The 27,027-nt window shown below is 45.2% G+C and overlaps 1 protein-coding gene across 12 annotated transcripts in view; it reads left to right on the forward strand.

The window, feature by feature from the left end:
• FHOD3 (formin homology 2 domain containing 3) overlaps positions 1-27,027 on the forward strand; it is a 549,164-nt gene that overhangs the window by 491,421 nt on the left and 30,716 nt on the right. For all 12 annotated transcript variants that reach the window (XM_021096278.1, XM_021096273.1, XM_021096274.1 and 9 more), the window contains 4 exons: positions 12,409-12,591; positions 14,492-14,611; positions 15,478-15,639; positions 22,104-22,294. In XM_021096278.1, coding sequence (XP_020951937.1) covers positions 12,409-12,591; positions 14,492-14,611; positions 15,478-15,639; positions 22,104-22,294 — 656 coding nt within the window. The remainder of the gene's footprint in view (positions 1-12,408; positions 12,592-14,491; positions 14,612-15,477; positions 15,640-22,103; positions 22,295-27,027) is intronic.

A 27,027-nucleotide genomic window follows, 5' to 3' on the forward strand; every position in this document is an offset into this window, starting at 1 on the left:
CAGAGTTACAGCTGCCAGCCTACGCCACAGCCTATGCCACAGCCATAGCCACAGCCATAGCCACGCCGGATCTGAGCCATGTCTGTGACCTACACCACATCTCATGGCAACACTGGATCCTTAACCCACTGAGCGAGGCCAGGGATCAAACCCGCAACCTCATGGTTCCTGGTCGGATTCATTTCTGCTGCACCACGACGAGAATGCCATATCTTTTTTTTCTTTTTTTTAATTTCTGCGGTGGAAGAAGCCCCACTTTGCCTATGAAGTTCCACGATCTTCACTCTCTGGTCTGTTTACTGACTTCCTTCTGACCACATTCCACCTACCCCAATGTGAAAGAACAATTCGACAACCTCTGTAGGGCCCTGGGATGCCTTCTCTCATAGCATTTCAAGCCAAATGTGTTTAAGGAACTGCTTCAAAAGTAGGGATTTCCGCATGTGCTCACCTCTATGTAAATGGCTTTGTTTCTCTCTTGGTGCCCGTTGGAGTATGTAGAGATGGGTTTCATTCGATCAGCTGGGGAAGCCAAGCCAACTGAGGCGAGCATTCATTGATCTGGATGGCACAAGTGAAGAGAGGCTGGGGGCCTTGGCTGTGACTGCATGGCTGGTAGGCGGCCCAGCTGGAACCACAGAACCCTTGCTCTGCCAGGCTCAAGTGCCCTTCTACCAGGCCCTGCTCTCCCTTCACTGGTACCCTCTGGTAGGAAGTTAAATCTCATGTTCTACCAACAGAGAAAGAGTGAATGGAGCCAATGGCAGAGCCCACTGATTCCTATAGGCAGGTGGATGGCTGATTCCTATAGGCAGAGCCCACTGATTCCTATAGGCAGGTGGATGGCCTGGGAGGTCCCACTGGTCAGAGTGGGGATCTGAGGACACTGCTTTTGGCACTGGGTGACATTCACACCATCCTCCTTTTGGCAAGAAGCCCTGGATTCCTTTAAAGCCTCTTCATACTTGAGGTTCTCCATGCACAGTCTTATTTGAAAGACTAGAGAATAGAGGAAGTTGATAGAGGCTGGCTGCAACGAGGGGGAACAGACCTTGGCAGGGGAGTTAAAAGAGAGGAAGGGCTGGGGCTGCTGTGCTGGACTCACCCATGGCCATGATTGTGGGAGGGGGCATTGGGGCCCCTGGGGCAAAGTGACACCTGAACCTAGCCAGGCAGCATGCCTTTGTGCTTTGGAAAGAAGAGGCCTCCAGAGGAAAAGCTGTGTTCCTAGACCTCTGCACTGGGTTGAGTATAAACATCAAAACTCATGACCAGGAGTTCCCACTGTGGCTCAGTGGGTTCTCAACCTGATTAGTATCCATGAGGATGTGGGTTCGATCCCTGGCCTCACTCAGTGGGTTAAGGATCCAGCATTGCCAAGAACTGTGGTGTAAGTTGCAGACATAGCTTGGATCCTGCGTTGCTGTGGCTGTGGTGTAGGCCGACAGCTATAGCTCTGATTCAACCCTTAGCCTGGGAACTTCCATATGCCAAGGGTGCAGCCCTAAAAAGACCAAAAAAAAAAAAAGAGGATACACAGGATGTTGTGTGGTGATGGAGGCAGATATGGGATTGATGCATTTACAAACCAAGAAACACCAAGAATTGCTCTCAAACTACAAGAGAAGACATTTCTGTTGTTTGAAACCCCCCAGTTTCGATACTTGATTATGGCAAACCCATGCTATCAGTACCAGGCCTAAGCCGCTCTGCCCTGAGAAGCATACACACCCTGTGCAGGAACAGGTACAAGGAGGGAAAAGCAGAGAAAGTGGAGCCCGAGCCCTGGAGTCATGCAGACAGCACAGCAGGTCAGCACATCAGGCAGGCATCCAGGAAGTGAGGTCCTCTGGCAGACAGGGGCAGGTGAGAGAGGCAAAGACAGAGAGGGATCTTGAGGCAGCTTGCAGACAGTGGGAAAGAAGGGGACAGGCCCAGCCTCTGTGTGAAGCCACTTCTTTCTGGGGCCACCAGGGCGGCAAGGGAATGGAGCGTTCTTGGCTTCTGTCTGTCTGGCAGGTTGGGAGCTGCCAGTGGGGACAAACCAGATGCAAAGTGTCTCTCACGTAAGACAAACAATGCGGCAGGCCCCAGCTTGTAGCCATCCTATGTAATTCCCAGTGTCTTTTTTTTTTTCTCATTTTTTAAAGTTTTATTGATGTCTACTTGATTCGTAAGGCTAAGATAATTTCTGCTGAACCACAGTGATTCAGTTACACATGTACACATCCATTCTCATTCAGATTCTTGTCTCACATAGATTATCATAGACTATTAGGTAGAGTTCTCTGTGCTATACAACAGGTCCCCATTGGTCAATCATTTCATACACATCAGTGTGCATATGCCAATCCCAAACCCTTAGTCCATCCCTGCCCGCCCCACGCCGGTCCCCTTTGGTAACCATAAGTTTTTCAAAGTCTGTGAGTCACAGTATCTATTTAAGATTGCAAAAGTTTCAAATTCATATGTAGAAGAGGCTTCAAATGCAGCTAGAGCCAGCTTGATAGAAGGAAGAAATGACAACTCCCCCTTTTAAAAATATTTCCCCTTCTTGCCATGAGAACTTGAAAGTCCACCAGGAGAGATGGATTCCTTTAGTTTTTGCCTTTGTTCTTTCCTGAAATGTCCAACTCCCTCAGTGGGGAAAGTTTCCGATACAATACACTAAGTTACTTAGATTTTAGAATGAATCAAATTACTTTTTCCTTTTCTGACTGGTTTCCAGCTGAGTGCCTTTTTGATCCAGGAAGGAACGATGATAGGAGCAATAATGATGACGGATATAGGAACAGCAACTCAGCACTGAACTTGACTTTCATAGGTTCCTGTGGGCCAGGCACCAGGTAGGGCTTTACACAGAGCTCATCAAAACCTTAGGAGGTCCGTGCTATTATGTTCCTCATCTTAAAGATGAAGAGGCTGAGTTCCAATGTTAATCTGTGCCCATGCTCATCAACCAGTAAGAGGTTGAGCTGAAATATGATTTCCGCAGCCTGAGTCTGAAGTACAAGCCTCAGACTGGGCCCAGGGTTGGCTTGTCCAGGTGAGCTCTCTGGACCTGGGCTCACTGCCAAAAAGATGGGCATGCCCTGGTGGCCTCGTGGGTCAAGGATCTGGCGTTGTCACTGCAGCAGCTCTGGTTGCTGCTGTAGTGGGGTTTCGGTGCCTGGCCAGAAACTTCCCTGTGCTGCAGGGGTGGCCAAAAAAAACAAAAAAGGAAGAATCTGGAAGGGGAGTGAGAAAACACAAGAGGCAATATAATCCACATCACAGCACTGTCTGCCTGCAGTTTTCCTCCCAGAGTAGCTGATGTATGAAATGATGGACAGTGAGAGGGCAGCTGTAGAAAACATGGCCTGACCCTTCCTTAGACTTTATTGTGTCATGAGCCCTCCACAAATTCATCCATAGTCACAAGGCATGGAGTTACACATTTTTTTATTTTTTTATTTTTATTTTTTGCTGAAGTTTTCACTGAAAGCAGGGTTTCACAGTTGTGCTACCGCTGCCATTTGGGGCTGGACTGTTCTTTATCGTGGGAGCTGCCCTGTGCATTGCAGGCTGTTTAGCAGCATCCCTGGTGTCTGCCTGTGAGATGCCAGTAGCATCACCACTGTGGTGACAACCAAAAATGCCTCTTAGACTTTGTCAGGCATACCCCTGGGGACAGAAACACCCTGATGGAGAACCCTTCCTCTGAAGCTGCCTGGGTGAATCCAGAGACTGTGTATACTTTCAGCTCTTGTCAGATATAGCCAAGAAGAGTCCAGCAGGAACCATTCCATGTGGAGAACATGGAAGCCAGGCTCTCCAGCTGCTACCTGCTGTCTCTCTGGCCACTGATCTCAGGAACCTGAGGGGCAAAAATGGTCTCCATCTGTGTGTGGAGCCTGCCCCCCAGAGCTTACTGTCTGGGCTTGTTGCTCCAGAGTTTAATCAGGATTAGGCAGAGATGGACATTGTTTTCTTACAGATCTTTACTAATATGGTTTCCAGTTTATGCCCAAATGGCCTTTGGCCAAACCATCTGCTTCTTGGACGCAGGCCCTGGAGCATGGCACCAGGGCTTAATGGGGCCATTCAGAACCTCTGTGTACCCGAAACTGATTAGGATGTATTCACTGACATCCTGCCTGGCAACCCAATGTTCTGTATCTGGTTCATCATGAAAACCTATGGGAGTAATTAACTAATGTCATTAAGGAATTAGATTTTCCTGAGAGTATTTAACTTTAGAATATGATTTGGGGGCCATCTCTAAGTAGTATTAATGGTATTTTTCCAAGTGAAAATGTTGTGGAGGTGCTACACATGCAAGTATGGTTTTCCTTTTCTCCCTTTGCTTTTCTCATTTTTAGGGAGTCTGTGTCTACTCAGAGGTTGACACAATTAAATTGCCCCAAACGACATTGAAATTGGCCCAGCTTAGCTGCCAGGCCAGGTGGCATATCCTAGAAATACAAGTTCGCTTTGGCCTCATGGACAAAACTACAGCATCTTTTCAAGCAGCTTGTGTTGCATAGCCCTGTCCTCAGGTACCCAATTCAGTCCTGGACACACACAGATGAATCTGAGCACGGGAGCCAGTCCCTGGGTCAGCACGGCCAGGAACCAGAATATCCTGGTGACTGAGTACATCGGCCATTCATGGAATCTCCATGAACCCTGGAGGTGGTGCCAGAAAGTAGGAGCCTCTTGGGGGTTCTCCAGCTCTGCCTTGGTTAATCTAGCCTGGCTTCAGGCAAGTCACTTCATCTGTAAGTTGGGTGCATAATTTCTGCCTCACGTCTCCCTGAGTAGTCCCAAGAGTTAAAGAAGATACTATCAGGAGATCATGTGTAGAAGTTAACCTTTAACTTTGAGATGTTAAAAAAAAGAGAAGGTGTTCCCATTGTGGCTTGGAAGTAATGAACCTGACTACTATCCATGAGGACATGGGTTCAACTCCTGGCCCTGCTCAGTGGGTTAGGGATCTGGTGTTGCTGTGGCTGTGTTGTAGTCCAGCAGATGTAGCTCTGATTCGACCCCTTGGCTGGGAACTTCCATGTGCTGCAGGTGCAGCCCTAAAAAATGAAAAAAAAAAATCCCTCCACCAGATTAAATGCATGAATAGAAAGCCGTTGTCTTTTTGAATTATAGTTTTATCTGGATATATGTCCAAGAGTGGGATTGCTGGATCATATGGTAGTTCTATATTTAGTTTTCTGAGGAGCCATACTGGTTTCCATAGTGGTTATACCAGTTTACATTCCCACAAACAATGAAGGAGCTTTCTCCAAACCTTCTCCAGCATTTGTTATTTGTAGACTTGTTTTTTTTTTGTTGTTGTTGTTGTTGTTTTTTGCTTTTCAGGGCTGCACCTTTGGCATATGAAGCTTCCTAGGCTAGGGGTCAAATCAAGCTGTAGCCACCAGCCTATGCCACAGACACAGCAACACAGGATCTGAGCCTCATCTGTGATCTACACCACAGCTCACGGCAACACTGGATCCTTAACCCACTGAGCCAGGCCAGGCATTGAACCCATATCCTCATGAATCCTAGTGAGTTTTGCTAACCACTGATCCACAAAGGGAACTCCCTATTATTTGTAGACTTATTAATGAGGCCATTCTGACCGATGTGATGTGGTACCTCATTGTAGTTTTGATTTGCATTTCTCTAATAATTAGTGATGTTGAACATTTTGTCATGTGCCTGTTGGCCATCTGTATGTCTTTTTTGGAGAAATGTCTATTTAGGTCTTCTGCCCACTTTTCGATTGGGTTGTTGAAACTGCAATTCAAAAAGATACATGCACCCCCTATGTTCATAGCAGCACTATTTACAATAGCCAAGACATGGAAACAACCTAAATTCCATCGATGGATGAATGGATTAGGGAGATGTGGTACATATATACAATGGAATATTACTCAGCCATAAAAGGAATAAAATAATGCCATTTTCAGGAACATGGATGCAACTAAAGATTCTCATGCTAAGTGGAGTCAGAAAAACACAATACCATATGATACCATTTATACGTGGAATCTAAAATGTGGCGTAAATTGGAGTTCCCGTCATGGCTCAGTGGAAACGAATCTGACTAGGATTCATGAGGACACAGGTTTGATCCCTGGCCTCGCTCAGTGGCTTAAGGATCCGGCATTGCTGTGATCTGTGGTATAGGTTGCAGACACAGCTCAGATCTGGCATTGCTATGGCTGTGGTGTAGGCTGGTGGCTACAGCTCTGATTCGACCCTTAGCCTGGGAACCTCCATATGCCACGGGTATGGCCCTAAAAAGAAAAAAAAATTTTTTTAAATTTTAAAAATAAATAAAATGTGGCACAAATGAACCTATCTACAAAACAGAAACAGACTCACAGACATAGAGAACAGACTTGTGGTTGCCAAGGGGTGGGGAGTGGGAGGGACTGTGGTTTTGGAGTTAGCAGATGCAAACTATTACATCTTGAATGGCTAAGCAATGAGGTCCTGCTGTACAGCACAGGGAACTTTATCCAGTCTCTTGGGCTAGAACATGATGGAAGATAATATAAGAAAGGGAAAGTATATGTGTGTCTGTGTGTGTGTGTGTGTATGTGTGTGACTGGCTCACTTTGCTGTATAGCAGAAATAGGCACAACATTGTAAATCAACTATAATTTTAAAAAAAGAAAGCCATTGTCTTGTGATACTATGCAAAATACATATAAATCAGCCTCAGCCAAAAGTGTTCCAACTCTCTGGTGTTAAAGTCTCATACAGAGTCAGGGTTCTGTTCAAAACTCACAAAATAATTACTTACGGTCTCATCCGCAGGTAAATGAGATGGCCAAACCCGAAGCATTTGGGTCCATAAAAAATAAGACTTTTCTCCATTTTTCTCTGAAGTCTTGTTTTCAGATACCAAAGCAAGTATACGTAAAGCAGTGCTGGAGAGACGTTGTCTGGGAGAAAGCCAGAAATCCACTGAGATTAGTATGTAGTGGTCTTGTTGGATGTTTTTCTCACTGTGAAACCCAATGGTCATCATATCATCATCAGTAAATCTATTGACATGGTAACAAATTAGGAGTTCCCATTGTGGTGTAGCGGAAACGAATACAACTAGGAACCATGAGGTTGCAGGTTCGATCCCTGGCCTCGCTCAGTAGGTTAAGGATCTGGCGTTGCCGTGAGCTATGGTGTAAGTCACAGACACGGCTCGGATCCCACGTTGCTGTGGCTGTGGTGTAGGCCGGAAGCTATAGCTCCATTTTGACCCCTAGCCTGGGAACCTCCATATGCCAGGGGTGTGGCCCTAAAAAGCAAAAAGTTTAAAAATTTAAAAAAGTAAAGGTCCCTCATTCCCTTATCATCTCCTCATGGAAAAAGGGGGTCATCACCTCCTAGGAGGCCACTTTGACCTCCTGTTCCCCTGCCTCATGGCTATTTTTAGTGATCGTCAGTGATGTGTTAAAAAAATAAAATAAAGTAAACTGGCAGATGGCAACTTCATAAATCTTCACCGGTGAACAAATGGTTTAAATTAGTCAGAGTGTGAAAAACAAAAGTAAGAGTGTTTGATTACTTTCCCAAAGGAAAAAAAGCAACAAAAACCATCACAGGAAAAGGCCTTCTGAAGTAGGGGGAGAAGTGTTGACAACTTTGTATTTTGGAATTCTTGTACATGCTTAAAACAATTTGTGCAGTAGTAAAATTAAAATACAAATTTTTAGTCAAGTTTTTCTTTTGCAAACTAATCGAGTTCAAGTGCTGGGTGTTTTGAACGAGTGACATCTGCTTGGATTGTTTGGGTCTTTTTTTAATGCCACCTGTGTGGACAGGTGGGATCAGTAGCGTCAGCCTGTGGGAGGGCGAGGAGCATGGTCCCTGAGGGTCTCCCCTGAGGCTCCACCCACCCACGTGATCTGTGTTTGGGGCCATGACGAAGAAAATGATGGGGCTCAACACCTGTGATCTCACTCTAAGCACAGTCCCAAACACCTTTCAAAACAGTTTGGCATCACGGGCTTCTGATAATCTACCATTGAGACAGCTCTCACTGATAACACTCTCATGAGCCCAGGACAACCACTACCCAACCTAGATACATCCTGAGCCCCAACCCTGGAAACTGTGCCTCTGTGCCAATTTATCTTGTTGTTTTTCTTTTTTTTTAATGTTTTTAATTTATCTTATTGAATTAATATAGAATAAAATTGACTTTTCAGAGGGTCAGGGTCTCTCAAGAGAGTTTTAAAACTTACACAAATTCATGCAATGACTATTGTAGTCAGGAATTAAAACAGTCCCATCTCATAAGTTCCCTGTGGCTCAGCAGGTGAAGGATCTGGCGTTGTCACTGATGTGGCTCTGGTTACTGCTATGATGCAGGCTCCATCCCAGGCCTGGGAACTTCTGTGAGCCACAGGCAAGGCAAAAACCAAACCAAACAAAAATAGTCCCTTCTCCCAAGAAAATGCTTGCCTTGTCCCTCTTTTCTTGTGCTAAGCCACTTGTAACCCCTGGTAATCACTGATCTGTCCTCATCACTGTAGTTTTGTCTTTTTGAGAATGTCACATAAATAGAACCATAGTGAGACTGGCTTCTTTCACTCAGCATGAATGATGCTTTGAGATTCATCTAAGTCACAGGATGTATCTATAGTTGGTCTCTTTTATTGCTTAATATCATTACATTGCAGGGATGGACCACTATCCGTCTATTCATCTGTTGAAGAACATTTAGTTTGGTGCATTTCCTAGCAGTTATGAATAAGGCTACTACAAATACTCAAGTACAGGTTTTTGTGTGAACACAATTTTTTCTAAAGTAAATACTTACAAATGGAATTGTGGGGTCATGTGATAACTATGCTAAATCTTATAAGCAACTTAGCTTGTCTTTTCATTCTTTTAACAATGTCTTTCACAGAAAAAAAGTGCTTAATTTGGATGAAGTTTTATCTTTCAACCTTTTTTTTTTTTTTTTGGTATCATATCTAAGAGTTCATTGACAAAGATTTTTCTCCTGTGTTTCCTTCTAAAAGTTGTATAGAGTTACCTTTTACTTTTAGATCTATGACACCTTTTAAATTAATTTATATAAAAGATGGAAGGTTTACGTTGAGGTTCACTTTTTGCATATGGATTCCAGTTGTTCCAACAGCATTTGTGGAAAACGCCATCTTCTATCCACTGACCTGTTTTTATACCTTTGTGGAAATCACTTGGCCATGTTTGTGTGCTCTGTTTCTGGATTCCCTGTTTTGTCCCGCTGATCTATGTATCTATCCAGCAGCCCATGCCACACTATCTTAATTCTGTGGCTTTATCACAGATTTTAAGGTCAAGTGGTTTGACTTCTCCAAGGGTATTTTTTTTTTCAAAATTATTTTGGTTTGACTATTTTCATTCCTCTGCCTTGCCATACAATTTTTAGAATCAGCTTATTCTTATCCACAAAAAATCATGCTGTTTTGATTGGAATTGAGTTAAATTTACACACCAGTTGTGGGACCACTAAGTCTGGACTATACTGAGTCTTTTTCAGTCTGTGAACACAGTTTATCCTCTAGTTTCTTTAGATCGTCTTTGACTGCTTTCATCAGCATTTTCTCTTTTCTACATGCAGGTCCTACACATGATTTGTTAGCTTCATATCTAAGTATTTCATAGTAAATAGTATTTTTAAAATATTTTAGTTTGTAATTGCTCATGAGTAATATACAGAAATAAAATGGATTTTTTTGTATATTGACCTTATATCATGCAACTTTGTTAAACTCACTGTTTCCTAAGTGTTTTTGGTCGACCCTTCACATTTTATATGTAGGCAGTTATGCCATCCAAAATAGGAACAGTTTTTTTCTTTCCAATCTATGTGAATTTTTAAAATTTTATATACCATGCAGTGTTAAATAGGAATGATAAGAGCGGACATCCTGTCTTGTTCCCAATCTTAGAGGAAAAGCATTCTCTCTGTCACCATTAAGTATGAAACCAGCTGTTGGCTTTTTATAAATGTCATTTATCAGATGAGGGAAATTCCTTCTGTTATTGGGTTGCAGAGAGATTTTTTTGTCATGAATGGAAATTGATTTTTATCCGAAAATTTTTTGTGTCATTTGAAATGACTGAATTTCCTTGTTCACATAGTGTGATACATTAATTGCATTGATTTTTTTTTCATTTTGACCCAGCCTTTGGATATTTTTAATATATTGATATATAAAATATAGCAACAGATTATTTATTGCAATACATTTGCATTTATTTCTATATTTTAGTGCTTGCTTTGGCAACGCATATATTTGAGTATTTTAAAATACTTTGTTAAGGAATTTTGCATCTGGTTCATTGGGATATTGGTATATAGTTTTCTTTTTTTATACTATCTTTGCCTGGTTTTTTTCCAGGTCATTCTGGTCTCATAAAAAGAATTGAGAATTGTTTTGACACATGTTAAGGCCTCATATTCTGACCCACCTTCTGTGGACTGTGGTTCCAGTGTCAGCTAAGTTTTTAAAGCCCAGCACAGGTCTCAAAGTCTTTGATGTGCAGTTGGAGATCATATTCACACATGAACAGCTCAGAGTGAAGCTCAGAAGGTCTTAAACAACTTTGTGCACTGACTTTGCAGGCTCTTCTGTTTTTATGACCTCCCCAGTTCCTTCCGGTTTTCTGGGGTCTTCCTTTTTGGTCGTCCAGTGTAAAATGGGGCTTTAATTACCTCACTGTGCCATACCCTCTCTATGGCTGTGCCCAAGCTGTGGGAATAGAGAGAGAGAAGAAAAGCATAAGCTGGGTGTCCCACCTCTTGGAGCCACACTCCATTGATTGGGAAGTTTTTCTTCGTCAGAGTTTTAGGACCTTCCAGCTGTGCTAAGAAACCCTTTCTCACATGAGTCAAAGCTGGAGGTCTCCCCAGAGTGCTCTCTGTCTGCACCTGATACCGTTTTCCAGGTGTTGGGCTACCTGAGCCCAGGTGGGGGGAATACCAGAGGAAAAATGATCAACTCATTACCAGTTCAGTTGAACTTCCAGTTCTGTTCTTCTTCCCCAATCCACCTGCCACTATTTTTTTTTTAAGTCACCAGGAGCTGCTCCATGCATGCCCTCCAGGGACTCCAGTTGCATTCAGTGGGATAGACAGGGTGGAGTGTGCTTGTTGCTCCATTTCCCCCAGAACTGGAGCTCTTTCCCATGTTTTAACCGGGTGATTCCTATTTTATAGCAGTAACCAAAGCTATTGAGATTTAATGAATTGATTGTTACCAAAAAAGTATGGCACAATATGTATTTCTTTTCTTTGATACTCTGAGTTGATAAATGAGAGAAGAATAATGACACCTTACCTTTGGTAATGTATGTGAAGTGTCATGTGATGGGAATTTTCACCTTCTTTTAAAATGTAAACACTAACGAGTTTGGACTTTTAAGAATCATAACCCTTATGATGCCTGTTGGCCTCCTCTGCCTTCCACCTTTGATTTTTCCCATAAACAAGTAAAAGCAGAAAGCAATACTCTTTCCACTAGTAGGTAAAGTATTGCTCTTTCTAAGAACCATCATCATTTTTCCTTTAATCAGTCTTCAGTTTGATGTTAAAATGTTTTAATTTCTAAATGACATTTGAAATATACTTTATTTTTAATTATTTTTTATTTTGTTGCTTTTTATGGCATAAAAAGCAAAAAAAAAAAAAAATGTGGCATATGGAAGTTCGCAGGCTTGGGGTCAAATCAGAGCTTCAGCTGCCAGCCCATGGCACAGCCACAGTCCACACCAGATCCAAGCCACACCTGTGACCTACAGCACAGCTCATGACAACACCAGATCCTTAACTCATTGAACAAGGCCAGGGATCAAACTTGCATCCTCATGGATACTTGTCAGATTCATTACCAGTGAGCCACAGTGGGAACTCCTGAAATACACTTTAAATATTTGAAACAATTACAATTATAATACAGCCCACGTACAAAAATCAGTCTGAGTTCTTTAAAAATGATCTATTTCTGTAAGCTCTTAAATTAGTCCATAGAAGCATATGTTCTTTCCAGGTTTTACTCTATTTTCTAAGGGAACAGGGGACTTTTCTCTAATCTTCTGTCATATTCATTCACCTTTCTCTCCCCTCCCATCCCTCTTTCTTGTCTAGAATGTCCTTCATTACCAAACCCAGAAAATTTGGGGCAAGTTGCTTATGAAAATGGAGATTTAAAGAGAGAGAGAATGTTAAGACAGATGAATGTGAATTTAGATGCTATGTGGGGCTTTTGTTCTCTAGTTTATTTGGAATATAACACCTCTATATGCTAAGACTCCTGACAACAGAATATCTCTACTACCTGGCTGGAAAAATACCATATGAATTTGGAAACATCGAAGGCTCCATCGCTAAGACTATACTATATCATTCTGTCTTTCCAGAAAATTCTAACTATGATTCCTACCGAAGAAGAGAAGCAGAAAATCCAGGAAGCACAGCTGGCCAACCCTGAAGTGCCACTGGGCAGCGCAGAGCAGTTCCTCCTCACACTCTCCTCCATCAGCGAGCTCTCCGCACGGCTCCACCTCTGGGCGTTCAAAATGGATTATGAAACTACAGAAAAGGTAAGCTCTTGGGAAGAGAGGCAGCCAGACCTGCATCCCCAGGGTTGGGAATGACCATTTTTCACCATTGAACATAATGAAGTATCATTCCTGAGACTGGGTTTGAAGGGTGCATTGATTGTGATGGGGTTGTGTCTACACTGAGTGATGAGCAACCTATCAGAAAAGGGTTATTCTTTTTTGCCTTTTAGGGCCACACCCGCAGCATATGGAGGTTCCCAGGCTGGGGGTCTAATCTGCTCATTGTAGGAAATTTAGACAATACAGAAAAGTACAATGTGGAAAGTGGCTTGCAATCCTTCTAACTGATGATGGTCACTTGAATGCCATGAACTGTGGCAACTGGCAAATCATTGGGTCCCTTTGAGAGAGGATCTCAGTAGAAAATCTAAGATGAACAGATTGCAAGAGGTTGAAAGGAGAATAGAAGGAAAGGGACCTTGATTGTGAAGGCATGTGGGGGAACTCATCCTGAGTAGAGGGTGGAAGAAGCAGGCATCCTCTCTGTCCAGGCTCAAGGTGAGTATTTCTGCAGGCTGAGCAGAAGGAATCAGTGGAGAGGACAAAGGAAGGATGGACGGTGAGCTGGAGGTGACCTTGATTGAAGGGAAGTGCCCAGAGCAGGTGGAGAGGCTGCGTGGTCTTTCTCTTTCTGCAAAGGAGGGAGCATGGTCCTTACTGAGGACCATACAGGTAGCAGTGAGCTTGGGGTCCCTTAGGAGAAAATATTTGAATTCATTCGAGAATCAGGCAGGGCTAGAGAAACCTAGGACCGCTCCAGCAATGGGGTTACAGAACCAGTAAGCCTGTTTAAGTGATTTTTCTCTAGCAAAGTAAGTTGACCTCATGGGGAAAACAGATAATCAAGACAGCCTTAGTTGGGGATTGGTAGGGCCTACCTAGCAGAAGCAGGGCTGGAGAGGATGAAGCTGAAGCTTCCAGCTTTGAGGTACACGCTAGGGGAGAGGCCCAATGAGGACACTGAAGTGCGGGGAGGGATACAGAAGGACAGTACAGAGGGAAGGGGAGCCTGAGGCCCTGAGGCTATGGGGTGGGCTATGTGTCTGAGTGTGTGGGAGTTATGAAGGCAGTGGGAGTGATGAGGATGGTGGCTTTCTAGGATGTAACCCTGGGTTAAGAAGGGAGCAATCACATAGTGCCTAGAGGGGAGGTTAGGAGACCTGGGTCCAGGTACATTGAGGCCACAGTCTCTGGTATCATCTGCCTGGGAGAAGGAAGACCATGGTTCAGACTCTGAAGGAACACACAAGGGAAGTCTTAGAAGTCAATCACAGTCAGAAGAGAGAATGAGGAGTTCCTGTCGTGGTGCAGTGGAAACGAAATCTGACAAGGAACCATGACATTGCGGGTTCGATCCCTGGCCTCGTGCAGTGGGTTAAGGATCCAGCGTTGCCGTGAGTTGTGGTGTAGGTTGCAGGCACAGCTCAGATCTGGTGTTGCTGTGGCTCTGGAGTAGGCCAGCAGCTGCAGCTCTGATTTGACCCATAGCCTGGGAACCTCCATATGCCATAGGTGTGGCCCTGAAAGGAGAAAAGACAAAAAAAAAAAAAAAGAGAGAGAGAGAGAATGAGTGACAGGAGTATTCTTCTTGAGTTTGGAAGATGGGCAGGGACAGGGGAAGACAGCATTTGTCACTGGGCACAAACTCCTGTGAGCCACAGGTGCCCAGTTGGCCTCCACCGAGGAGACTTGGGGGCTAGACTTTCCTCTGCTGCCTTTCTGCACTTTTCCACACCTGGGAGCTTGTGCCCATCACATGGGATTGCCTCATACTGGGAGAATTCCCAGTGGTTCTGACCTTGTGCAAAAATTTAAAAGAACAAGGTAAAGCCACAGAAGAATGCTCTTTAACATCTTCTAACTTATTTTTAATTGAAAGGAAGTGGCAGAACCACTTTTGGACCTGAAGGAGGGAATAGACCAGTTGGAGAACAACAAAACCTTGGGCTTTATCCTGTCTACTCTCTTAGCCATTGGGAACTTTCTAAATGGAACTAATGTAAGTCTTTCCCATCCCTCATCCTCCAGCTTCCCTTGTTACAAAATCCCTGTCTTTGACTTGCCAGTGGAGGTTGTACCTACGGTCCTCCAGAGCACAATTGAATGAACAATTTTTGCATTATGGGGGTGGAAATCAAGATTTTTTATTTTTTAAAATATCAGGGCCTAGTTGTTCATGTCTGCATCTTGCTATAAATAAGAAAACGTAGAAAGATAAGCACATTATTTCTTACAGAATACTTGACTACTCTCAAAATTGATTTTGGAGATTTTTTTTCTACACTGTTTTTTTTTTCCTTTTTCTTTTCTTTCCCCCCCGCCCCCGAGCTTATCACTTAAATATTTGTACTCATACACATTATAAACTTCTTTGAAAAAATTTTCCTCTTAGGAATTCCCTGGTGGCCTGGTGAGTTAAGGATCCAGTGTTGTCACTCCTATGACGCAGGTTCAGTTCCTGGCCCAGGAACTTCCACACACTGCAAATGCAACCAAAAATAAAAAATAAAAAATGCTCTATCTTTGGCCACAAAGTAGAAAAGCAGAAGGAAAGCGATTAGGGAAGTTACAGATATCCAGGTGGCAAAGACCCAGCACACCAGCACCCGGATTTTGGAGCAGAGCCCTGGACAGCCCATGGCGCATGGCTGTGGTGGGAAGGAGCTAAAGACTTATTTCACTAGCAGGGTGGCTGGTCCATGTGCGAATAGCTAAGGATGATGCACAGTGTAGCCTGAGAGGCCTCCGTCACAGAGGAACTAAATATCGTTCTACTCTGAAAGGGCATCAAGTCCCTTTTGCGTGTTTCTAACAGCCTGGGTAAGACTTGTTGTTCCTGTTGTTTATTTAATGTTCCCCAAACAGGCCAAAGCGTTTGAGCTAAGCTACCTCGAAAAGGTTCCAGAAGTCAAAGACACCGTGCACAAGCAGTCACTCCTCCACCACGTGTGCACTATGGTGGTGGAGAACTTCCCGGACAGCTCCGACCTATACTCGGAAATTGGAGCCGTCACCAGGTCAGCCAAGGTATGTGCTTGGACCAGGAGGGGTGGCCGTGCCTGTCCACCCTGGGGCTAGATCTGCGTTATGTCCTCTCTAAGGAGCACAGACTCCCTGCCCACAAATACCCAAGTGCTGCTTATACCCCCTGCTCCAGGGTTTGTGAATAAAACTCATCTCACGCCACTTCAAAAGGACTTTTAAGATTATTTTCCAGGGAGTTCCCATCGTGGCTAACCCTACTGGTATCCAGGAGCTCGCAGGTTTGATCCCTGGCCCCGCTCAGTGGGTTAAGAATCTGGTGTTACCATGAGCTGTGGTATAGGTCACAGAAGCGACTTGGATCCCACGTTGCTGTGTCTGTGGCTGTTGTGTAGGCCGGCAACTGTAGCTCCGATTGGACCCCTAGCCTGGCATGGATGTGGCCCTCAAAAGGCAAAAAAAAAAAAAAAAAAAAAATCATTTTTCTACTCCCGGTCCTCCATCAGATTCCTTCCTGCTGAGGTATGTGAGGCAAGCCTGCCATCCCAGGTGTCCTAACCCCTTTGTCCAGTCCTCAGTCTTGTTACTCACCGGGCTGGCCCCCTTGTTACTTCTCCAGAGCATTGAAACTTCACAGCTAGTCTTAGGTGGGCAGAAATGTCCCAGAGTTGCCATGTGGCTCCTTCTAATCCTTCTTGTAGAACCCTTCAATGAGGTGTGGTGCCAGGAAACTAAGGGCACACTTGGCCCCCTGCTCCCTGTAGATTGGCCACACCTATGATCTGACACAGAGGAAACAGGTTTATAGGGCTGTAAACAGTGTATAGCATTGACCCTCTGCTGCAAGCCCTTAAACCTAGTCCAGAGTTCAAATCTTCATGAGCTTATGGACCAGATGCCACCCCACAGCTGGTGCACTACTGGGGCCAAACAGCCCCAGGAGGATCCCAAATGCAGCAGAACTGGGAGATACAAGAGTCCTGGAAGCAGCAGGGAACTCTCGGGAAGGGGCCTCAGTGGGCACAGGAAGCAGGCCAGGATGGAGGAAACTCTAGGACCAACACCCCAGGGTTCAGTCTGGCACACACTGGGGTCTGGTCTGAGCATAGGTGAGACTGAGGTGGGCAGGGCGGGGAGGGGGCTTCACTAAGTTCCCCTTCAGGGAGCAATTCCTCTCTCTGCTGTCCCCTGCAGAACTGGCTTGTGGGGACTTGGGACCCTTCTTCACCTCTTCAGGCTGGCAGCTGCCAGGTCCACTGAACAGGGGGCCCTGAGCCAGCCTGATGGCAAACCTGCTTCAGGCAGAAAGAGGCATGGCCAGTGATCCCCCAGCACTGGGAGATGATAGACTCTTCTGTTTCGTGGGCATGGTCATGCTTTCTGAGCCCCAACTACAGAGTGGGACAAGAAAGTGCCTCGGTTAGATGTGCAGAAAAAGCACGTGCTGCCTCTCCAAAGTCCAGAAGTGCTCAAAAACGGTAATATATAGAATGAGGAACAATAAATTATACACAAAAGGAGTTTATCATAACATAAAATTTAACTGCAATAACTTATCCTTGCTTAAAGACAGGCTACACAAGCCAGAACCACAAGTAGCTTCTTCTCATTAACCCTGGAAATTACTAAGGGTGACTTTTGTCCCATAGGACTTTCAAAAGGAGTCCAAGAGGGCACCAACCACTTCCCAGCCTTTACTCCCAAAGTCTTGTTGGGCGTTGAGGGGCCCTCCTGTGTAGGCAGGAACAAAATCAGCTTTAAAGAACCCCAGCCCCAGCTGCAGGGGTTCATTCCATCCCCTGGTGTGTCATTTTGGGTATCATCACAGCAACCCCCAAGGAGCAAGTTCCTCTGGCATCTGGAGGAAACCTGTGTCCCTCAGGGGGCTGGTGGCAGTGAGGGGAGGGAGGTAAGGTCAGCTCTGCTACTCCCAGATGGTAGGGGGCCTCAGAGACTGGTGCAGTGTGCTGACCAGTCAGTTCAGCTTTCAGAGACCAATAGCGACAGCTGCTTACTGATGTGATCCCACGACTCCAGGAGTGCAAGCAGGTGACAATGCAGGCTCTCCTTCCTCACACTGTACCTGCTCGTATTAGTTAATCTACAGCTGTGTAACAAATTACCCCAAAAGCTAGCAGCTCAGGATAATATAATAGTTTCCTAGGGTTGCTATGACAAAGTGCCACAAACTCCATGGAACTTTGAAAAACAGAAATTTTGGGCATTCCCTGGTGGCCTCGTGGCTAAGAACTTGGTGTTGTCACCACCATGGCTTGGGTTACTGCCATGGCTCGAGTTCAGTTCCTGGCCTGGAAACTTCTACTTGTGGACACAGTCAGAAACAGAAATGTTGGAGTTCCCGTCGTGGCGCAGTGGTTAACGAATCCAACTAGGAACCATGAGGTTGCAGGTTTGATCCCTGGCCTTGCTCAGTGGGTTAAGGATCCGGCGTTGCTGTGAGCTGTGGTGTAGGTCGCAGACGCGGCTTGGATCCTGCGTTGCTGTGGCTCTGGCGTAGGCCAGTGGCTACAGCTCCGATTCAACCCCTAGCCCGGGAACCTCCATATGCCGTGGAAGCAGCCCAAGAAATGGCAAAAAAAGACAAAAAAAAACAAACAAACAAGCAAAAAAAAAAAAAAAAAAAAAACCCAGAAATGTTTATCCCACAGTTCTGGAGGCCAGAAGTCTGAGATCAACGTGTCAGCAGGGTTAGTACCTTTTGAGAGAGACATCTGTGCCATGTCTCTTTCCTAGCTTCTGGTGATTTGCTGAAAAATCACCCCAATCTCTGCCTTCATCTTCACATGGCATTTTACCTGTGTGTCTGTGTTTAAATTTTCCAATATTATAAGGATATCAGTCATTTTGATTTAGTGGTCCACCCACTCCAGTGTAACCTCGTCTCACTTAACTAATTACATCTGTAATGACACTATTTCTCCATCAGGTCACATTCTGAGCTACTGAGAGTTACAGCTTCAACATAGGAATTTTGGCCTATTATTATTTCAAGGGTAGTTCTGTCTCAAGTTCTCTCCTGAGGTTTCATTCAACAACATGTCAGCTGAGGCTGCAATCATCTGAAAGCTTGACTGGGGCTGGAGAAGTTTTCCCCATGGTGGTTCACTCACCCCATGGTTGTTAGGAGTCCCAGTTCTTCCCCAGGGTGGGCCTCTCCAGGGCCTTCTTGAGTGTCCTTGCGACATAGCAGATGGCCTCTCCTGAAATATGTAATCCGAGACAGAGCACACAAGAGCTCCAGGTGGAAGCTCTTCCTTTGTTATGACCTGGCTTTTACATTCTCTTCATGAGAACCAAGTCACAAAAGCCAGCTCGCATTCAAAGGGAAGGGTTTTAGGCTTGGCATTTGTAAGGGGTGAGTGTCAAAGAATTTGCAACTTACTGTTAAAGTACCATACTCTGTTTTCCCTTCCCCATCCCTTCTGCAGCCCCTGCCCTTGTCCCTGAGTTATTCCACAGCACCCCAGGCTTACCTGATATGATGTGACTGCCTCATGGCACAGCTCCACATCCTCCCATGCACAGAAAGTAGCCCATATGGAGCAGCCCTCACGAGAGGACTTCCTGACCAGAACTTCTTTCTCACAACAAAAGCCCCGGCCAGCTTTCTCCCTGGAGTAGAATTTTTTAGGGGCAGACCTAGCCTTAAGGCATGATGGCCAAGATCTTAGACTCTGGAGCCAGAGAGATTTGAGTTCAGATCCAGTTCCACCACTAACCAGCTGTGTGACTTCTCCTAAGTTCCTTAGCCTCCCTGTTGGACAGTTTCTCCCCCATGAAGTGGAGCCAGTAACAGAGTCTGAGGCCATGAAGTAACTGTGGGTGGCTCCATCAGCCCCAGCAGCCAGTCTTCCAGCCCTCCTCAAGAGATGTTACATTAAGCTCCATCCTCAAACACCTTTTGGTCCAAGGCTCCCCACCTAGTTTCCACTGGCAGTGAAGTGACTTTTTTCTACCAGGCTTTAAAGGTTCACAGTGGATTCTCTTCTTTGAAAACCATCTCTCACTTGGTGTCTCCCTGTCTCCCTGTCCGCTCTGTGCCCACTGTGATGCTGGGCAGGTATTACCTGATTAGACTGTCCCAAGCTCCTCAGTGCATTCTGAGCCAAACTGAACTTATTACATTTATTAACTTATTAACAAATATTGTGGTTGCTGCCTGAAGCAAATAAGGACAGATGGAGAGAGCTGTGATTAGACCTATTACAATTGACTGGAAAGCTCCCAGACCTCTACCTGTCAGTCTAGAAGGGTCATCTGCATGCCTTTCTAGACTTACTCCTTGAACTATTCAGTCCTTCTTTTCTAAATCTGCATTTTATTTTTCTCTCAGGTAAATGCTGGATTTTTTTTCCCTCAGCCCCATTGTCTCCTAAGAAAATGAAGCCCTCTCTGATCTGGATTCAGAATTCCTTTATTTTCTGGCAGATCATTTTTCTCAAGGTCCCACAACCCCCCTGCCACTTGCCTGAATCCCCAGCCTCTGCCTCAACTTGCCTTCTGTTTTTGTCGAACATAACACCCAAAAGATTCAGGATGTAAGGTGTCATGCCTAGCCCCCCGGGGCATCCCGGGGCATCCCCTATGCTTCATCCAGACAGATCTCCCCTAATCAACCTTTGCTGCTTTGGTCTCCTCCACTGACTTTCTTGGGGTGGGGCTAGAGGTCTGAGGTCGCTCCAGCAAGTCCTTGGGTGCTGACCTCTAAGTACTGCTCTCATGACCTTGGTCTTGGCATCTAAGCATTGGCGGCTCACCTCTCCTCATCTTCTCTCTCCTCCTGACCTTTCTTGCCAGGCTCTCACCCTTTCCCACATCTCCCACTCTCCATCTGCCCCAGTCCCCTCTCTTCAGCTTACTGGTTTGTCTATTTCTTCCACCTTTCCTAGCTTTCTCAATGTCTTTCCCCTATCCCACCTCCCCCTCCATTAAATACCCTCGAGTGTATTTTTTTCACAGCTAACTCTCTGATTCACATAGTTTTTTTTTAGTCTATAAATTCTATCAAAGCATCCCTTTAGAAAGCCTCATCTCAAGAGTTCCCATTGTGGTTCAATGGGTTAAGAACCCACCAGTATCCATGAGGATGCAGATTTGATCCCTGGCCTCCCTCAGTGGGTTAAGGATCCAGTGTTGCCATGAGCTGTGGTGTAGGTTGCAGATGTGGCTTAGATGCTGTGTTGTTGTGGCTGTGGCATAGGTCGGCAGCTACAGCTCCAATTCAAACCCTAGCTCTGGAGTTTCCATATGGCACAGGTGCAGCCCGAAAAAGGAAAGAAAGAAAGGAAGATAAAAAGGAAGGGAGGGAGGAAGGAAGGAAGGAGGAAAGAAAGGAAAGAAAGAAAGGAAAGAAAGAAAGGAAAGAAAGAAAGAAAATCTCATCACAGGCCACTTTCAGTCACTCCCAACTGGTCCCACTTCCTGGCAGAGCAAAGTGAACTGTCTGTCACATCTGTTTTTGGCACACTCAGTTTGCATCTGCTGGCAGGACCACACTCCTCGACAGTCACCCAGACACAGACACGCACAGGGAGCTGGTGGGCTTTGAACATCCTCAGTGCATGGTCATCACCTGTCTATATGCTGAGTCTTTTTGGGAACAGCAAGTTGGTCTCATTCCACATTTATCTTTGTCTTCTTCTTTTTTTTTTTTTTTTTTTGTCTTTTTTAGGGCCCCACCTGCGGCATATGAAAGTTCCCAGGCTAGGGGTCAACTCAGAGCTGCATCCATTGGCCTATGCCACAGTCACAGCAATGTCAGATCTGAGCCATGTCTGTGCCCTACATCACAGCTCACAGCAACACCAGATCCTTAATCCACTGGGGGAGGCCAGGGATCAAACATGCATCCTCATGGATGCTAGTCAAATTCATTTCTGCTGAGCCACTGTGGGAATTCCTGTTTTTGTCTTCTTAATACCTGGGAGGGGGACTGGCAAACCCATTTCTCCCTGAGTGTTGTTTGAACAAGGGAATGAATGGATAAATAAAGTGATTTGTCCCACAGTGTAAAAATGATCATGGTGAAGAGAAGCTGGCTGCCCCTTAGCTGGCCCCATGTACCCGGGCCATCCATGTATGACTGTGGGACAGTCCTCCAACCTCAAATGAAATATCTGAAGCACAAGTGGGCACTGAACAATTTTGTGAGACCTCTGCTCAGTTCACCTTGTCCTAGGGTTCCTTGATATCATTTTTCAATTTACAGTTCCCCAAGACTTTCTTAAGATTTCTTTCCAAAGATGGGAGGGAAAAAAAAGTGACACTTGCATTGAGATCATTTGAAGAACAGTTTGATCACTCAATAATTTGATGTCAAGATAATGACAAATGCACATGTGGATAATTTTTAAGCCATAAATAAGTTTGTGTTGCAAGATGTAAGTTTGGTTTTGGTGTTTGTTTCTTCCCAGAGGCAGTTGGGTTTCCTGGGTCCAGTTGGTGTCCAGTTATTTCAGTGCATTTGCAATGTTCTCTCTGATTTTCAGGTTGACTTTGATCAACTTCAGGATAATTTATGTCAGATGGAGAGAAGATGCAAAGCTTCATGGGATCACCTCAAAGCAATTGCAAAACATGAGATGAAACCAGTTCTAAAACAACGCATGTCAGAGTTCTTAAAAGACTGTGCAGAGCGAATTATAATTTTAAAGATTGTCCATAGAAGAATAATTAACAGGTAAGTGGATTGAAGAGCTTGTGGAAACCTCAGTAAGAGAGCATGTTGAAAATATCCTGCAAACCGAGATCTGAAGGTTAAATTTATAAAACTTGTATTGGGAATTCTTGGTACATAGCAAGCACTCCTTTGAGTACTTACTTAATTTTTCTCAGACACATGCACACATGCACACAACAATAGTATTATACCATTGACTTTTGAGGTTGGAAGGAATCTCAAAGGTAGTGCCACCCCCAAATCCTTCTGGATCAGGAATCGCATCTGTATAATCTCTGACATTTTGGGCCTCGCATCTCTGCATCTACTTGAATACTTCTGCCTACAGAGTGCCCTCGTCCTTGCAAGTCACCTTGACTTGTTAGCAAAGTTCCTTCCTTATGTGATCAGCCATCTGCCTTCTGAAAACTCTCCCTCATTGATTCTCTGATGGCTGCTCTGTGGTGCAGCCTGCCTGGAGGAAGCCTGGGCCCTCCATGGGCCCCATCCTCTGGACCAGTCTTCCTCAGGTCCCCAGGATCTGCCAGAATCCTGGGGGACACAGAAGTGATGCACGAGGCTGGCTGGGATCTGGGATGGCTCCGTGGCTGTCCAGGCTGTCTCCATATAAGTGGCAGCAGAATCAGGACCAGAACCTACATCTTCCAACTCCCCCCAGTCAGGCATCGCCCACTTTCTTCTCCTTTGTTTCGTTACACAACATGGTTGTAGGTCCGTCACCCTGGCCTCTGGAGTCCAAGTGCACTGTCCTGGGTGAGCAGATGTGCAGGCCTGCAGGTTGTGGGTTCCCTGGAGCAGGTGCTCTGATGACACACCCTCTGCAATGGGCCTCACTGCCCTTCTGTTAAGAGACCCCTCTCTCGGGGCCATCAAAACCTCAGGCCTTCCCCAGAGATCAGTCCTTCAAGCCCACTCCCCCTCCTGCGTTTAGGCTCTTTATTTACTATTTTTTTCTTTTTGGGCTGCCCTGAGGCATATGGAGTTCCTGGCCAGGGATTAGATCTGAGCCACAGCTGGGGTGACACTGGATCCTTTAACCCACTGTGCGGGTCAGGGATCAAACCAGTATCCTGGCACTGCAGAGCCGCCACCGATCCTGCTGAGCCACAGTGGAAACTCTGCTTTCTTATTTTTTTAAACAAATGTGTGGTATTTTCATTTATCCCTGTACGTTTTACAGTTTCGATTAATTTTTCCCTTTCCCTCCTTCCTCCACTGTCTTTGCTTATTTCCTTCCTTCATCTTTCTTGAACCCATACGGACCTTTAAAAAGCTAATTCTCATCTGCCTGTGAGCCCTCTACCAGCTTGTGTCATGTGCTGCTTTGGTAATCATATTTCCTGGATCTTGAGCCAGACTCTTTTTCTGGGGTGGGGGTGGGGGGTAGTCTTTAAATGTTAGACGGGACAAGAATAAGGAACAGAATCTTCCCTCCAGGTTGACAACTCTCCATTACTCACTGTGTTTGGAATTTAGTTGTTCAGCTGTAAACCCCCCTCCCTGGACTTCATCTTGACCTCGCAGCTGCCCTCTGGGTAGGAGGATCTTAATGGAGATTTTGTCAAATTTCTTACTAAAAGCAAAGTACACTCTGCTTTTAACGTGGTTAAAAATGGGGAGGCAGGGAATGTCAGCCACTTTGGCCCTTCATGCTTTGTATGATACAAGCAATTTCCAACTGAAAACTACTCAAATAAACAAATAGTTTCCATTTGGAATGTCATGAAATTGGAGCAGTTTTATGAAAGTCTTGTAAAGCTATTCTGCCTGGTCACAGTAACCATCTTATCCTGGACAGATCAAAACTCATTTTGATGATCCATCTGTTCCTTAAGCGGTGTGTGTGTGTGTGTGTGTGTGTGTGTGTGTGTGTGTGTATGATGTGCATATTTGTATGTGGTGCATATATGTGTATGATACATAGGACGTTTGTGCTCATTTTCCTATTCTCCCTGCTGAGCTGGTGGCCCAGATGATGGTTTCTCTTGTGTCACATGGATCCCTGTCTACTCACAATTCGACACCCATCTGGCTGCCCACCTTCTCTGCTGCCCTCAGTTGTGGACCTAACGGGACAGGCACTTCCACCGTCCTTTCCTGTCTGATGGGCCCTCCTCCCTTAGTTACAGTAGTGGCCTCTTTTAATAAAGGAGCAGAAAAAAAGAACTTAGTTCTCTTTAGGTAACTCTTGACTTTCAAACTCTTGGCTGGCTAAGCACATCTGGTTCTAGATGTCTGAATCTGCAGGTTATCCTTCCCTTTCGCACTGCTGCCATGACAGCCAGTCCCCGTCCATGGATATGCATACCCACTCGCTAATTCCCAACATTCGCTTGGCTGCAGATAGACTGGGGCAGGCATTACAGAGGGGGACCCTGGAAGAGTGGGAAGGGAGGCTTCCCTGGGAGACATGGAGAACCACAGCAAGGGCCCAGCATTCCTCAGGGAGAGACAGACAGATGGGCGAACACCCACGCTGGTTTCCCAGTGCCCCCACTCCACACCTCCCTATCCTGGACCAGACACCCCACTCAGTGGCACACATGAGGAGAAGGGCAGATGATGGATCAGATCAGAGATGTTTGGCTTGTGCCTCAGGACGATGGTGAGGGGAACCAGCTGCTCTGTAACCATAAGACCTTCATGTCCCATGTTGTGAAAGTTACAGACTCAACAAACAAAAGTCCCTTAAATGTGTTACTCCCTTAAAGTTGTACCCACTTTGTTCTTCTGAAGGAACACCATAGTCTCTCTCCTCTCAAATATACATCTGAATGGTCTTTCAGGTGTGCCTTTTACTTGCTGCTTGCAGACTCCCATCTGCACAATATATACTTAAATCATGTCTCCAACTTATATGATAAGATTGGATCCTACCCTCTCTAGATAAAAACAGTGTTGTAGAAAGCGGAGGATAAGGAATCTTCGGTTGTACGTATATTTAAAAGAGGACCTATCTTCACAATAGCCAAGACATGGAAACAACCTAGATGTCCATTGACAAGTGAATGAATTAAGAAGATGTGGTACTACTCAGCCATAAAAAGAACAAAATAATGCCATGTGCAGCAACATAGATGCAACTAGAGATTCTCATACTAAGTGAAGTCAGAAAGAGAAACACAGACACCATAGGGTATTATTTATATGCGGAAACTAAAATAGAGCACAAATGAACACATCTATAGAACAGAAACAGACTCACAGACATAGAGAATAGACTTGTGGTCGCCAAGGGGAAGGAGGAGGGAGTGGGATGGACTGAGAGTTTGGGGTTAGTAGATGCAAACTATTACATTTAGAATGGATAAACAGTGAGGTCCTGCTGTACAGCGCAGGGAACTGCATACGGTCTCTTGATGGAAGATAGTATGAGAAAAACAATGTATATAGGAGTTCTCATCATGGCTCAGCAGAAACGAATCTGACTAGCATCCATAAGGATGCAGGTTCAGTCCCTGGCCTTGCTCAGTGGGTTAAGGATCGGGCATTGCGCTAAGCTGTGGTGTAGGTTGCAGACACAGCTCAGATCTGGTGTGTCTGGGGCTGTGGTGTAGGCTAGCGGCTACAGCTCTGATTCAACCCCTAGCCTGGGAACCTCCGTATGCTGTGGGTGTGGCCATAAAAAGACAAAAAGAAAAAGAAAATAAAAGACAGCACACAAACTGGGAAACCATATTTGTAACTTAAAAAAGAATGTTTGTGTGTGTGTGTGTATATGTGTGTGTGTGTGTTTGTATGTGTATGACTTGGTCACTGTGCTATACAGCAGAAATCGACACAACACTGTAAATCAACTCTACTTTAACTAAAAAAGAAAAAAAGAGGACCCAGCTGTGGGCTGGTTCTCCCTTCATTCATCTTATACACAGATCTATTACACGATCCTCCTAATATATCCTATGTAGTAATACCATGTCCAATGTATAATGCCAGGTAGTAGTAAGAGCCAGGAAGAGAAGTTAAGAGTGTAAATGGGACAGGGAGTGGCAGGGAGGTGCTTTTTTGCGTAGGGTGGTTAGCAGGGGCTTCCCAGAGGAGGTGATACTTTGGCAGAGACTTGTAGAAAAAGAGAGACAGTCTAGGCAGCTGGCAAAAATGTTCTGGGCAGAGAGAAAATGTACTGGGACTGGACGCCTTGATGGGGCCTCCAAGTGGAGTGGTTGACCTGTCCATCCTCATAGGCCCTGCAGGCTCTCAGCACAGCCGTGTCCCCCCAGAGTCCCTACACACCCACAGGGGCCTGAGGCCCTGAGATGGTCTTGCTTAAGGAATCACAGGGAGTCAAGTATGACTAGGGTCCTAGGCCATGAGGCCAGAGAGGTAGTGGGGCAGTTTTGCATGGATACACCTCATGTTTATCTGGTCATCTGTTAATGGGCATTGGGGTTGTTTCCACATTGGGGCCATTATGAATGATGCTGCCATGGAGTTTGTATAGGTTTTGTTTCTTTTGAGTATATGCATGGTGTGAAATTACTAGGGCATATAGTAATGCTGTGTTTAACTCTTTAGGAATTTTTTTTGTCCATAGAGGGGGAACCACTTTGTGTTCCCACCAGTACTGTGTGAGGTTCCAGTGTGGTTTCTCCCCATCCTCACCAACCCTTGTTATTGCCTTTCTGACTCTAGCCACCAAAGTGAGTGTAATGTGATGTTTCTGTGTGGTTCTGATTTGCATTCTCTTAATGACTAATGGTGTTGAGCATCTTTTCATGAACTTATTGGCTATT

Source organism: Sus scrofa, chromosome 6 (genome assembly GCF_000003025.6).
Source record: "Sus scrofa isolate TJ Tabasco breed Duroc chromosome 6, Sscrofa11.1, whole genome shotgun sequence".
NCBI lineage: Eukaryota > Metazoa > Chordata > Mammalia > Artiodactyla > Suidae > Sus > Sus scrofa.